The sequence below is a fragment of the Felis catus genome, chromosome D4 (genome assembly GCF_018350175.1).
Source record: "Felis catus isolate Fca126 chromosome D4, F.catus_Fca126_mat1.0, whole genome shotgun sequence".
NCBI classification, from domain to species: domain Eukaryota; kingdom Metazoa; phylum Chordata; class Mammalia; order Carnivora; family Felidae; genus Felis; species Felis catus.
In genome coordinates, this window is record NC_058380.1 from 55,338,444 (window position 1) to 55,353,821 (window position 15,378).

A 15,378-nucleotide genomic window follows, 5' to 3' on the forward strand; every position below is an offset into this window, starting at 1 on the left:
AATTGATCAAATTAAGGTACTCCAATTCGGGAAGGAGCTAGGGTATATTCTGATATCAAGCTCAGTGACAAGCTCAGACTAGCTCCCAGAGGGAGAAGTTACTTCTTATCTGGAGATGGCAGGGTTGAAGTTTCCACTGTCAGGGAGAACTGGGCAGAATGTGGTTTCAAATGCCATTGGTGTTTTGTTTTGTTTTTTCTTTTTACCATCTGCAATGACAATGCACATGATAAAGGAGCCCTGGGGGTGTGGATGGGGCGGACAGGGCTGGTAGAAAATAGTGGTTGTTGGGGCTGGGTGGGTCCACAGAAGTTCATTATACTACTCAGTCCTCTTTTATGTTTGTTAAAAATATTCCAAAATAAACAAATAGCACAAAGATTTTGTAAAGGAACTTAGGATCCTGCCCAAAGAAACTTGTTTCATAATCAAACGGGACCACAATGAGATGCTGAATTTTTGCAAAGGGCATGTTTACTTCTTTAGGACAAAATGGCATGTGGGATAAATCAAAGTAAACCCAACCCTTTATTTGGTTCTCATTTTGCACGTTCCAAGGCTAATGCAAAAATCACAAAAGCTAAACTTCCTAAAGACATTTTTCAGCACCTGTAGCACCTACAGCAGGGCACATCTAAGAATTTGGGCTGAATGGGGACTACATCCCTCCCAAGGGTCAATCCTTGCAGAATAATCAGGCACTGATTGAAAAACTGGAAGTGAAGGGAGACAGGGGAGAAAGACATCTAAGTTGGGACAATTACCTGTTAAAAATGTCATCATCTTCACCTCCCCAGCCCCAATAATTATTCGGAAATCCATTGATGGTGAGAAATTGCTGTTTACTTAGAGCAGAGACACCTCCAAAATACTGAACATAAGGTAGGCTGGGGGAAAAACACACACGCACACACACACACACAAAGAAAACCAGTGGTTAGTAAGTTTTGACTTTCAAAATAAAGCATGCTCAAAGCACAAATAAATGCTTCTGAAGTTATTTTTATTCTCTGGAACTTATAAATTGGGGATTTATAAGGGTTTTCTTTGTTCTGTTTTTATATATCAGTAGAGAAGACACAGAAGTCAAAAAGTAGAATTTGCTCTAAGAATATTGTGTTGCTTCTATGGTTACCTGGAAAATTAGTCAATGACGAGAGAGCATAAGCGCACTTCCTGTGCCCCATTCAGGAAACTGCTTCCCATGTGTCCTGCTCCTGCATGAGAAATGCTTAACCAGGAGGTCCTGGAAACCGAGATTGTGGTAAAGCCTCCCTGTGCCCACCCTGTCATGCCCTCCCTTTCCACCCTCAGCCCATCTACCAGTCTAACTTTCATTCTTCCACAGGTATACTGGCTTGAACTCTGACCCCAACAGTCAAAATAGCGTTTCCGAAAATTTGCCAAAATAAAATTTTCTAGGAAATTTCTACCACATCCCGACTTAGCAAAATGTATAATGGTGAATCTATTTTGATACATTTTCAAGAAGTGGGGCATCAGGGCTCTCATCTTTCCACACCTTTTTGTATTTTACTATATTTTTAATGTTTATTTCTTTATTTTGAGAGAGAGTGTGTGTGCAAGGGCGCTAGCATGAGCAGGGAAAACACACTGAGAGAGAGGGAGAGTTAGGATTCCAAGCAGGCTCCGGGCTGCCAGCGCTGAGCCCGCAGAGCCCAACACGGGGCTGGATCTCAGGAACTGTGAGATCACAACCTGAGTCGAAACCAAGAGTCAGAAGCTTAACTGACTGAGCCACCCAGGTGCCCCTATATTTTACTATTTCACTGGTTATGAATCATGGGCTTCTGAAGGATGCAGACGGAGCACCAATGAGAAATGTTAACACTCAGATCATACCCGGAAGCCAGGCAAAGGCTTTCCCATGGGTCCTTTAAAGGCTGTGGTTTTGGGATGACCTTGTCTGCAGCACCAAACCACACTAGGGCTCTTACTGGAATCCAAAGAGACTAAAATCCATCACCCAATTTAAGGAAAACTAACTCAGACTTGAAGGGGGAAGTCAGCCAAACCATACAGAGCATATGAAAAAAAAGCTGCAATGATTATTTTCAAATACATTCAGGACATTGGACTAGAAGTATCCATGAAGATCCAGAAGGGCCTGCTTTAATGAGTCAAAGGTAATCTATCTATAATTAGGTGTCATCAGTTAGGGGCCCAGTTACCCACCTTTGGACACACGTCACACAACCGTCTGCACCTGATTACAAATGAGGGTTTGAACCAGGTGGCCAGGCCACTAAGGTTTGTCATGATCAGCGTTTTTACAAAAAAAGGGACTCTTCGTGACCTCACGGGGAAGCGCATGCCGAGCTGATGAGATTCAGTTTGCTGTCTGTGTTTTCTCTGACCAACCACCTCATCCCCCAAGCCTGACTGGTTCTGGGTAAAACAAGCACAGTGCTGTGGCAAAGAATGAGGTCCTTACCACCACACTTCAAGGGGAGAAATTAAGAGGGGACAGGGTTTGAGCCTGTGTCTCTTAAAGAGAAGAAGGTACATAAACAGGGAAGAGGGGAGAGGGCACAGGGTGATGTTTAGAGTCAAATTCTCCTCACAGCATCCTTAGTTTCATAGCCCTCACTGGCCCCAGCAAGGGAAGACAGAAAGAAATGGGAATAAAAGGAGTCTGAAAGAAAGCATTCATATCTAAACCAAGGGACTGCTGACTGGCACAGGCCTGCCACACCATGGCGGCGCACCCAGGCCAGGGATGACTAGCATGGGGTCTGCAGCACAGCTTCCTGGAGCTTCAAGCTAACGTAGAGCAAGGAGGGAAAGGTCAGTATACTCAACTAATAGGTGATTTTAAACAATTCTATGTTAATATAAACAGGGATAATTATGGAGCAAAATGCAGATTTATTTTTTTAAGATAAAAAAAAAGACTACATAAGGCTATTTTCCATCTATGACCTTATGCTTTAGATTATACTATTGCTCTTAGAGAGAGGCATTGGCTGACCCCTCACTAGGGGCATTTTGGTGGGAAAGTTTGGGTCCTCATGCTTAAACAGAAGCCTGTGCTTTGCAGGGAAACAGTATCATGTTCCTTCTTAAAGTACCAAGGTATATCTGCCAAGGTACCCAAACCCAAGAATCTACTTGGGGAAAATGAGTCCAATTTGCTTCCCAAACTGTGTGGGGAAGAGGACAGAAGAAAGCAAGGAAATACAGCATCTGTTTGGAGCCTAAAGGCAAGAGCCATCCCAAACATAAAAACTCTTCTTGCCTGGATGTGTAGAGGTAGGGGTGTTTCTGAACTTCACTTTTCTTCTCAAGTTTTACGGACTTTGGGCTTAAAAAGCACCCAGTTCTGAGAGGAAATATTCTCTTCCAAGAACCTAAAGAGACACTCCTGGGCTACAGGAATTGCATTTCCTAGTCATCGTGTAAGAGTGAAACATGTTTCCTGCAGATTCTGGTGAACATCTCTTACCTAAATCCAAACTTATCCATTGCTACAGAAATGTGCCGTGGCTGTGAAAAACACCTGTAGGCATTATGATCATTCATTGGAATGAGGTCCACGTCGCTAAACACAAAGCAGTTGTAGTCATAATCCTTCAAGGCCTCTTGAAAGCCAATGTTGAGGAGCTTGGCACGATTGAACATGGTTTCTCCAGCCTGGTGCACAAAAAAAGAAGTGATATCAGATGCCATAAGGCCAATGAGCAGAACACTCCCAGGGACTGGTGACTTTGTCGACTACATGGGATCATTAGTCCACTCATTTTTCTGCTTTCACTTTACAAATCAATACGGAATGGCATGCCCTGAGTCAGCAATCCCACTTCTAGGAATTATCATGTGGGACTTGCAAATATGCGAATAAGAACAACTTGCTCACCACGGGATTTTCATCACAGCAAAAGACTGCAAACAATGACATAAGCTTTTGCTAGGGAACCAGTTAAATAAATCATGTAATAACCATATAATGGAATAGAATTGTTCAAAAAAATAAGGAAGCTCTAAAAGGAAATGATCTCCAAGATAGTATTGTTAGGTGAAAAGGTACTTAGACCTATGTGTCATATATTTACATACTACATATAGACTAATTCCCATGAAGACACCCAGGAAACTGGTGCCTGTTGGACTTTTTACCCTTCTCCCCTCTTTGTATGGTTGATTATGGTTTGATCACCACATTGTGTGCCCCTTCAAGATGTCTATTATTAAACTAGGTACCAGAGAAATATGGTGAGCCCAAGTCAATCTCTGCCCTCATGGTGCTCACAACGTAGGGTGGGAAGCAGTGTGATACACACTATGATAGAAACAGGGTGTATGAGAGAGAAGAGGACACATACTTCAGGATGCCAACCACTGGGTCCTGAAGCACCAAGTCTGTTGGTGCAAAGGTACTTCATATTTTATTTACTTGTTTATTTTCAGTCTCTCCCACTAGAATAGAAGCTCAATGAAAACTGGAATTTTTAACTTTTTATTTCCCCAGTTCCCAGAACACTGCCTGGCATACAATAAGAGCTCAATAAATAACTGCTGGATGGATGGATGGATGGATGGATGGATGGATGGATGGATGGACCAAAGGATGGGTTTCAACAAACAATGGCAGATGAAAATTCTTCTAGGAAGCTTCAACCAAAGGGCTCCCTCAGGGTCACCACCATGGGGTTCTGTCCTTACCAACTCGCACAGCCCCAGGGTAGTAAGGACAGTGATAGCATCGACACTACCATTCTTACATTTAGCAGTCCACCAGCCCTTCCATACGTGTATTCTCATCCCGGCCAGAATCCTCCCAAAGATGCCAGGAAGGAACTAAGGCACATAAGCAACACAGCTGGTGCTGGACCCAACACTGTGAAATCCGCATTTAGTGCTCCTTCTCAATATCTCTTGGGATCAACAAGATCAGAGCCCTCTACTTTGGGGGAAAATATACTCACAAGAGCCTACAGTGGCTACACAATCCAAAGGTGGGATACCCAACATCCACTCTCCAGGCCCACAAGAGAAGATTTGGAAACTGGTGCTTTATAAGGCTACCTGTGTGAGTACAGAGCATATGGATGGTGCCACAGCTACCCAACCTCAGGTGGGTGACTCAGAAACGAAACCACTTAAGAAACACGAGTACCAGGAAGTCAGATAGAGTAGCCAAGAGAAGAGTGAATGGATTAAGTAAGTATTTACACAGGAGCTCCTTTGTTCAGCCCATGACAAAGCTTTCTAATCATGCATGGGGAAAGGAGAAGGCCAGGCCCAACAGCACATACTGTGTTCTGTGGTTGTCCCCACCAGTTAAGAGTCATTCAAAATCCTACCTTCAGCTAATTCTCTGTAAGTCCTGAGGCAAAAAGAAGTTTAAAGTTTAGAAACCAGATTTGAAAACTATAAAACTGTTATAATCACTATTATTACAACACACTGCTAAAATTAATTGGGATATATAACATGAAAGGCATCGGATAAGTGTCTGACATGCATTTAAACATCTCAACAATCTTGTAACAACCTTCCTCCCAACCCAGATTTACTTCATTCTTGCCATACCCTTCTGCCTTCTGGCAATGGGGGGAGAGGCCTGCACCTGGTACTTTCCTTCTTGCTCCTCTAGCCCCATCAAGACCCTAAGAATTAGCTTTCTCTAAATATTTTAAAACACAATTCAACCCCATTGAACACTTTTCCAACAACTGAAAGGGTGTCCCAACAAAGCCTTTTCACACCTATATAGCAGACCCCCAAGGATAGCTGCCCAATGCTCCTTTCTCTTGGTACATTCTCTAATGACAGGGGCAGGGAGCTCGTGCTGGCCATGCCCAAACGACAGGGCCTGGTCTGCTAGCCATGACTATGTGAGTTAAGCAGATGTTTGACCTGGGACTATACTATGCATTTTTCCTCTCCCGGGAACTGCACATTTGGAACCATGAATGGACACCTCTGGTACCATGCCCCAAGAACAATGGCAGCCTAGAGGAGAAACCCAAGGGAGCAGATCTATCCTACCCTTTTCTCCATATGTATAACAAGCTCCTTCAACTCAATAAGGCACTTCAGTGTCTGGTCCACCCTTAAAATTAGTCAGGCAGTTTCCTAAAATAGCTTGACCTGTATGTCACTCCTCTCATCCTGGCCTCATCTCTGTGACCCTGGAAGAGGGAGAAGGCAGGGTTCTTTCTTGCAGGTGTAATTCCTTACTAGGGCCCTTAGGAACATCAGACCAGCTGAATGGTAGATAAGGAAAGTATGTCTTCCCCTTCCTCCCCTAGGATTATAGAAAAGTCAACTCTAGGCTTCCTTGGGTGAAATGGTGTAACACTTTTGGGTAACTTTCCTGATAAGAAAGACAGGTCCTGGCAAGCCTGCCAACCTCCCACCAGTAACAGGAGGTGTTCATTCCTCTCCAGGGGATGGGAAGACACCCAGGCCTCATTCCTGTCCCTTCTCATTGGGCACATGCATCCAGTGTTTTTGCTACTTCATTTGCTCGGGTAAATATTTATCAATCACCACTACTGTGCAGCCAAGCCAAAAACACAATTGTGACAGACACGTGCATTTTTATCCCAGGAATGCCATCTTCTTCGCTTACTAGCTATGTGACTTTGGGTAAATCATACCTCTCAGGCTCCATTTCCTCATTTGGTTACTTGGATGACAACAGGTGAATTTTCTTAAATTTGACAATGCATGAAAAGGCCTTTGCACATTGCCTGACAACAAATGTTGGCTACTATCATTATTATAGGAGTAGGTCTTCCTATCCATGTTGAACAGGCAGAGCTTTCAATATGTCTCCCAGAAATCCAACATGGAGACTTCTTCTCTAGTGTTTGTGTGTGTCCTTCGAATCAGCTCCAAGAGCCCTCCTAAATCTTGCTTCTCTGATGGGAGGATTTCTAAAAAGGATTAGGGTTCAAGTGAGTGGCTCACATGATTAGAATCTCTACAGCAGCAGAAGAAAGAGACACCTTTAGGAATGTATCATGTGCTTGGGAAGTCACACACGAAGAATAACTGATGCACCGAGATCAGGGTTCCCTCTGAAAAAGGGAGCTTTTCAGTGTAGGCTTCATCTTATGTTGGTCGATAAGAGTTATATGTATCCCAGGGGTGCCTGGGTGACTCAGTCAGTTAAACCTCCAACTCTTGGGTTTCGGCTCACGTTTAGTGAGTTCGAGCCTCACATCAGGCTCTGCACTGATAGTGCAGAGCCTGCTTGGGATTCTCTCTCACTTGCACGCTGTCTTTCCCTCTCTCTCAAAATAAATAAATAAGCTTTAAAAAAAAAAAAAAAGAGTTACACATATCCCTTCCTTCTAGGGCAACTGGCTCCTCTTAACAGGAGACGATAGGAAGAAATAAGACAGGCCAAAAACGATACGACGTTCCCGCAGGTGGACAGGGAAGTCGTCTCACTGACCAAAGCTCACAGAAAAACCTTTCATGATTTCTCTGTAAAACTTTATGGCTGTAAACGTTTTATGACTGGGCATTTACCTAAAAATGGATATATCAGTCAGTCAAGCAAAGCCAACAATGTCAGTCAGGGGAGGACAGGAGCTTGGGTCTGGCCAGGCACGCTGGTCTGGAGTAGTGAGGAGGCTGGCACAAGCCTGAGGCCAAACTCCTCACGGAGAGGAAAAGAGGGAGAGGCTACCCTCAGACAAACCCAGGGCCTTTCTGGCAAATCTGGATGGCAGGGCTCAATGTCATAAGAAGCATCAAATAGCTCTTTAGGGCTGTTAAAACCTTTTTCTAGAGCCCTCATTTATATTAAAGAGAGGGCAAGTGGTATGTTCATTGAAAATGGAACCTCAGGGCTCCTGGGTAGCTCAGTTAGTTAACCATCTGACCCTTGATTTCAGCTCAGGTCATGATTTCACAGTTTGTAATATCAAGCCACACATTGGGCTCTGTGCAGACAGCATGGAGCCTGCTTGGGATTCTCTCTCTCCCTCTCTCTCTGCCCCTCCCCCATAGACACGTGCATTCTTCCTCTCTCAAAATAAATAAATATTTAAAAAGGGCACCTGGGTGGCTCAGTTGGTTAAGTGTCTGACTTCAGCTTAGGTCATGATCTCACAGTTTGTGGGTTCAAGCCCTGTGTCAGGGTCTGTGCTGACAGCTCAGAGCCTAGAGCCTGCTTTGAATTCTGTCTCCCTCTCTCTCTGCCCCTCTCCCAATTCATGCTCTCTCTCAAGAATAAATAAAACACTAAGAAATTATAAAAAGGTAAAAATTTTAAAAAAGAAAAAAGGAAAATGGAACCCCCACATACTGCTGGTGAGAATGTAAAATGGTGCGGCCATCTTGGAAAACAGTCTGGCAGGTCCTCAGGTGGATAAACAAAGAATTACCTTATGATCCAGCAATTCTACTCCTAGGTATATAACCAGTGAAATGAAAACATATGTCTACACAAAAACTTTTATTCAACATTCATAGTAGCATTATTCAAAGCAGGTAAAAAGCAGAAACATTAATGTCTGTTAATCAATGAACAAATAAATAAAATGTACTATACTCATACAATGCAATGTTATTCAGTAAAAAAAAAAAAAAAAAAAAAAAGAATGAAGTACTGATAAATGCTCTCATATGGATGAACCCTGAAAACATCATGTTAAATCAAAGAAGACAGTCATAAAGGACCATAGATTGCATAATTTCATTTATATGAAATGTCCAGAATGGGCAAATCTAAAGAGACAGAAAGTATATTAGTCATTGCCTAGGGCTGGGGGGAATGAAGGGATTTAGTAGCTAAGAAAAATGGGGTTTATTTTTGGTATAATGAAAATGTTCTGAAATTGACTGTAGTAATGGATTATGTGCTTTATCTTTTCCTTTTTTTTTCCAAGTAGGCTTCATGCCCAGCATGGAGCCCAACATGGGGCTCATGACCCTGAGATCAAGACCTGAGCTGAAATCAAGAGTAGGACGTTTAACTGACTAAGCCACCCAGGTGCCCCAATTATGTACTTTAAATAGGTGATTGTATGGTATATAATTATATCTCAGTAAAGTGATTGCCAAAAAGAAAGAAAAGCCAGCTCCAGAGACAGGGGAAGGACCAAGGGTTATATTTCCCCTCTTTCTCATATATTCATTCTTGTCATTTATTGGGTATCTATTTTATGCTTAGCTATAGGGATACAGAAAAGGAAAGACACAGGCCCTGCTTTTGAGCAATTCCAAGTTAAAGAGGCAATTGTAGGGACGCCTGGGGGAATTAGTCAGTTAAGCATAGGACTTGGGCTCAGGTCATGATCTCACAGTGTGTGGGTTCGAGCCCCAAGTCAGGCTCTGTGCTGACAGCTCAGAGCCTGGAGCCTACTTCAGATTCTGTGTCTCCCTTTCTCTCCATCCCGCTCGCACTCTGTCTCTCTCTCTCTCTCTCAAAAATAAATATAATAAACATTTTAAAAAAATGTTTTGTTTTGTTTTGTTTTAAATAGAATAGGTACCAGAGTCTGGTCTAATCCCCAGGCAAATCCTGACTATGGCTAAGGCAACAGAAGCCTTCTCCTGATTGCAGCAAGACACATGACCAGCTACAGAAGGCCATGGTCACCCTTACCCAAGTTCTAACAGTCGCTAAATGATTGGTTAAACCACCCCACCTTTCCTGGACGTCAGGCCCATGTGTGTACACCAGTAGACATTTCCCCCAGCCAAGACAGCTTGGGGACTGACCATACCTGGCCTCTCCTCTGCCAAAAGACACGGCAACAATGACGTTGGAAAACAGCAAGCCGAAGCCAAGACTCAAAGAATCAAAAATTCCATGTGATGAGACAGTTTTGCTCCCATACACATGCCCCGGCCCATCACAAAGTCATACACACATGGCCCCTGCTCAATACCCACAGTAACCCACAGGCTCTCAAGCCCACAGATTCAGAGGCAGGTCTACAGTCAAGTGGACACATTTGCTGAAACTCCTCCTGTGTGCTTTTTTGTGCCCACTCAGACACCAAAAGAAAAGGCCTAGGCCAAGTGGGTGACAGGAGAGCAGACAAAGCTCTGGCTGGGCTGAGCGATCCTGTGGCAGGGCTGCCCACAGGCCTACGTGTGGACCTAGGGGTAGTAGACAGGCTGGCTGGGAGGTGATCCCCAGAGAATTGCCGGATTTATACAAATGCTGAGTTTGTGGAAGGCTAATATCCACTCAGCCATGATTTCACAGCAATTGGGCCTCAGCTCTTAACCATAATAGTATGGCAGCCTCAAACTTGGAAAGGGCCCTCAACAAAACCTGAGTCTGAGACTTCATTCAGCTCTTCACCCAGGGAGTAAAGGAAATGGGGCCCTTCAGGGTCAAGGAACTGAGGGGGTGGTGGCTCTCTGCTTGCCAAAGTAATAGGCAAGAGTGAGCACATCGTTGGTCCTTGCCGGACACAGGTCAGAAGCCCTAAGTTGCCTTCGGAGAGAACTGAGCAAATCAAACAGCCCAGCAGGGGTTCTGGGTTCTGACTGAGGTGAGCCCAGAAAACAGTTTTTAATCCCCAGCTCCACAGGAGCAACAGCAGGATGCCTGCCTCCTTCCCTGGACCTGAGGCCCTGAGATCTGACTTTCTGCAGAAAAACACTTTAGAAAATAAAGGCTTCTTTCTCAGAAAGCAATCTGACCATTTATATGAAGAACTGTAAAAATGTTTACACTGCTTCTGAACCCATAATTCCGTATCGGAAAATCTAGCCTGGGGAGAGGATTCTAAATGTGGAAGAAGCGACACCAAATTAGCTTCAGATTCAGAGATGTTCATTCCGGTGTTATTTACACTGGTGAGAAAGTGGAGGTTCTTTAAATGCCTTCGACCTAGAGGAAGGGCTAAGTTAATTACGGCACAGCTACATGCTCAACTACTCTGAGAGCATGGAAAGTGGTGATTATGAAGACTGAAATAACATGGCAAGATGCTGATGATACAGAATTTTAAGAAAAAAGCAGGACACAAAAGTATATACACATACAGTATGAGCTCAATTGTGGCTTAATTTTAAGGCAAAGTTATCTTTGACCTCTGCACAACAGGCTGGCTTCCAGCAACCTCAGCATTTGCAAGCAAGACCACAGAGACCATGACCTTGCCTGGGAGACCCCAGAGCTGGAGGATGGCACACTCTTAGGATTACTGACATGGCTTCCCCGTGACCAGCAGAGCCTGGGCTCTGGGTTTGACTTGGGGCACATGGACATTACCAGGGGTGGCAGCAGTGGTGGCAGCAGCAGCAGCAGTCACAGCAGTAGTTAGGTCGGCACTCCTCTCTCTCTCTCTCTCTCTCTCTTTAGGAGGTGGAGGGCACAGAAGAGGAGGTAGGTGGAGAGTAAGAAGCAGATCACAGAGAGGAGCTCCTCCTTCAGCTTGCTTTGCTACAAACAGGATTGACAAGTAAAAGCAAAAAACCCCCACTAGAAAGAAAAAAAAATAGAAAAAGAAAAAGAAAAAAGAGACAAGGATGGACGCAACGAGAGAGGTAAGGAAGAGAGGCAATGTCAAGGCTGTGAAGAAAAGGGGCCCCATTCTGACCCCTCTTGTTCCAGGGCAAAGGCAAATTCCTAACAAGCTGGCACTCCCTGTCATGAAGTCACAGGTGAGCAGGGAAAAAGACATTTCTTAGTACAATGTCCAGGGAGGCAATCCATGAGCTCTGTGAGTACCTGTACGTGTTCTGACACATTCCCCAGGAGAATGGACCAAGCCACAGACAGGGAGAGGAAAGACACAGCAAAGGAAACCATCAATCACTGGGACAGCACACAAGCTATGGTGGACACAGTGGACACAGACACTCCCGGCCTTGTTATGATGCTCCTGGGCCCTAGGATCCAGAAGGTCCCAGTGCTCAAGCAAGGGGGTGCTACAAGATAGGACTGGACCTACCACTCCCGAGCCCCATTTCTGCACACATCAGTCTGGGCACTGACAGCTTTAGGACAAAATAGAAGGCAGGGATGGGGGTGGGGGGCGGGGGGATGGGGATGGTGAACAGACATGATCAAAACAGAAACCAAACCACTGGGGTCATAGGCCCAGGCAGCTGTCCTCCAAAATGGGATGGGCCAATGAGTCCAATTCACTCTAATTTATCTTGGCCTCATGTAGGAACCAGCTACTCAGCACAGTCACACAGATAAGCAGCTGAGATGTGGTGACAAATGCTCTCACTCATTGTCTCCAAACCTGGCCACACTTGGTTCCAGACAAGCAGCCTGGAACTACCTTACAGCAGTGCACAGATAAAAAGGAAGAGGGAAAAAATTCCACGTTCAAAGAGTCCTCAGGCAGGCCCCCCCTCTGCTGCACCCACAGGCTTTTAAGCCAGGATTTACCTGTCAGTATGATAACTGGGCAAGCCTCCTGGGCAGTTCTGAGGTGGTTACTCCAAAGCTGCTACCCACCTCTCATGACACACTGGGACTCACGGTGGTGTTGCCAAGTGGATATGGAGCTGTCTCCCAGTGAGGGGAATGAGTGTGTCTGGGAATGAACATGGTAAAGTAAGGCATTCCACAGGCCTTAGGTGATCTCTCCAAATCCCAGCTCTGCCACTCAGCCATCATGGGGCCCCGAGCAAGCTGCTTACCTTTGTGAGCTTTCTCTCAGCAGGAACAATGAGAGTACCCATTTGCCTCATTGGGAGGCTGGCAGGGTCAAAATTCAAAGTGAGACCATGAAAGAGGTTCAGTCCAAAGGACCATAAAGTTTTATGACCATCAACAACCATGGGGCTACTGTAGGTTCTCTGCATTTTTCCTGAAAAGCAAGGTCACCCTGATGGCCATGTCCCAGGCAGCCTGCTCTGGTCAGCAAGGAGGAGGCAGCTTTGGGGAGATGTCTTGGGGAAGGGCTGTGCAGGTTGGCTCCCCAAGAGTCATGACTTGGCCTGACTGGGGAAGAAGGCTTCACTGCCAAGAGGAACAGACCTCACCAGAGAACCAGGATCAAGGAAGGGATGCTGAGGGTGCATATTAAAGTAAGTGGGCAAGAGTCACAGGGAGCAGCTTCTAGCGCCAAACCCCGAATGAACACTGGACCATGCATGGAGATATGTGGTCAGGGAGGCAGAGGGAGGCAGACCTGAGGGGCCTGGGGTCTAGAGGCTGCAGGCCAGGGAGGGCATGCACACGTGGAATCAGCCCTCACTCCTCACTAGAAAGCACTGAGTGGCCCAGGAACAGCAGGGAAGGAGAAGTCAGCTCTATTACAAGGCTTCACAGAGCTAATGATGGGGGGTGGGAGGCACTCACATGGTGATTAGAAAAGAGCCACTAGGGGAAGGACGGAAGGAAAAGCACACAGGGTGGGAGGGTGGGCAGCCTAAGCAAAGGCACAAGGAGGGGAACACAGAATATGTCTCAGTGAAGATGGAGAGCTCAGTGTGGCTGTGACATCGTGTGTAAATAAAGGAGGGCTGAGGAGGAAATGGCTGTAAACAGGTCATGTCTGGACTGCAGAAGGTCTCAGAAGCTAAGTTCAGGGCTTCAGACCCTTTAGACCTTTGGCTGTGGGCAGTGGGGACATACTGAAGGGCTTAGAGAGTGACCTGGTCAGAACTACAAAGATCCTGGGCAGCCAAGCGAGATCAGAAGCCCCAGAGGATACATGAACAGAATTGGAAAGACCAGGCCTGGACACTGACTGACTCAGGGCAAAGGGCTGCCATAGTTATGACATGGTTATTACACCCCTGCCTGACTAACTAGGCCTGCATTCCTCGCCTGTTTGGTAAGTTTTATGCTGATTAATCTCACAAACATCCTCTGTTTCTTACGTACGGCTATTACTACCAGGTGGCAACCTGCCTTCCTTTTCACCTTGGGTGGTTTTACAGTTTCCTTTCCTGATTAAAGTGCGAGGGAGTGCAGTGCTCCTCCCCCATCTGCTATGACATCTTGCTATCCACCTCTGCACCAAGGTCTCAGTGTTAGACCCTGGGTGGGACATCTGCGCCACAGAGCAGCACACTGTGCTCCAAGACAGCGGGACGTGCCAGAACCCTAATGGGAGGCTGGAAGGCTGGAGGGCCAGGGTAGGAGGAGAGGTGGAGACCTGCAGATGAACCGCAATCTCAACTGGTAAAGCCTTTGCCGCTCCCTCTCCACCACACTTACTGTGAGATGCGGGTTGTTGTGGTAATTAGAGGGGCCTAAACCAAAAGGGAGTGGTTAATAGCTTAATATAGACAAGGATAGGAGCCACAAAGCCCATGAAAGCTCACCCCTATGTGCAGAGCTTGAGACACAACCCTACTCAGAAGAAGCTGTTAGGCTTGACATGGTCCCTAAGTGCCCTCAGATTGTTTTGTCATTATCCAGTATCCTCTGACCCTATCAAGGACACAAATGGGAGGGTCTTGAGGCTGGTACTGAGTAGAGGTGAAGCAGGAGGCAGGGAGAGCAGTAAAAAGCTCATTGCTCTAATGCTGGGCAAGGAAATAGGCAGGAAGAAAGGAGGGGTGAGTGGCAAGAAGGAACATAAATCATGGCAGTAATAGTTAATGCTTACTGACGGTTCATCTGTCGGGTGCCTTACAGTCCCCTGTGTAAATACTAAAACCTTCCCCTCCCACCAATAAGGAAATGGAGGTCTGAAGAATTCAAGCCTCCATCACTGAGCTGGGAGGTGGCAGAGCTGGAATTCAGGCAGTCCAAGCCTGAAGCTTGCTCCCAGCCCTTATACCCAGCTTTGAGAAAGGCTTTGAGGAAGGGACCAAATGGTCTAGAGGACAGAGTTTGTGCTGATGCAGTGAGAGGGCACTAAGTGACAGGGACTAAAGTCTGAGCTGCACCCTACTATTACTTCTATGACTTCCTACCAGTCACTTCCCCTCTCTGAGCCTCAGTTGCCTCAAGTGTGCAATAGAATAGACATTTTCATACTACCTGGCCTCAGGGGTCCAGGCAGATCCCAGCAAAGAATGAAGGGGAAGTTAAGGGTAGAGATGGGGACATGGTCTGCCCTTCAAGTAGAATAGTGCCATAGTGATCTGCTGTTGATGGGGGGATTGCAGAGCAATTTAATGGGGCAGTAGGTTCTGTTCTCAAAAACTTGTTTGAGAAGCCTCAGAATAGATGTCTCAGAGGTGCCTCCTACTTTAAGCAGTCTCTCTAATCTTAAATGGGGTGGGCAGTGAATGAAGAGTCAAAATGACAGCAAGGTGTCTGAGGCAGGGAGATGACAGGAGGCTTGAATGCCATCGATTTACACAAAGGTCAAAGCCAGATGCTACCAACTCCCTTTCTTCCTCTTCTCTATGTAACAACAAAACAGAGAAGAGAGGAAGTTCCTAATTTGTAGGTGGGGCATGCTCCAAATGTTTCTTCTTCTGCCTCTTTTCAAGGATTAGGTTTCCTATCACTAG

At 45.7% G+C, this 15,378-nt stretch overlaps 1 protein-coding gene across 5 annotated transcripts in view; it reads right to left on the reverse strand.

Moving 5' to 3' along the window:
* Nucleotides 1-15,378, reverse strand: part of B4GALT1 (beta-1,4-galactosyltransferase 1) — a 55,090-nt gene that overhangs the window by 4,591 nt on the left and 35,121 nt on the right. Inside the window, exons 3-5 of one of the 5 annotated variants that reach the window (XM_045043671.1) lie at nucleotides 3,467-3,654; nucleotides 1,136-1,217; nucleotides 765-887 (exon numbers count right to left, since the gene is read on the reverse strand). In XM_045043671.1, the coding sequence (XP_044899606.1) occupies nucleotides 1,148-1,217; nucleotides 3,467-3,654 (258 nt within the window). In that variant the 3' untranslated portion in view covers nucleotides 765-887; nucleotides 1,136-1,147. Of the gene's footprint in view, nucleotides 1-764; nucleotides 888-1,135; nucleotides 1,218-3,466; nucleotides 3,655-9,440; nucleotides 11,387-11,964; nucleotides 12,495-15,378 lie in introns of those variants that run through there. The other 4 variants (XM_006939208.4, XM_023242387.2, XM_045043672.1 and 1 more) reach the window with 4 other exon arrangements.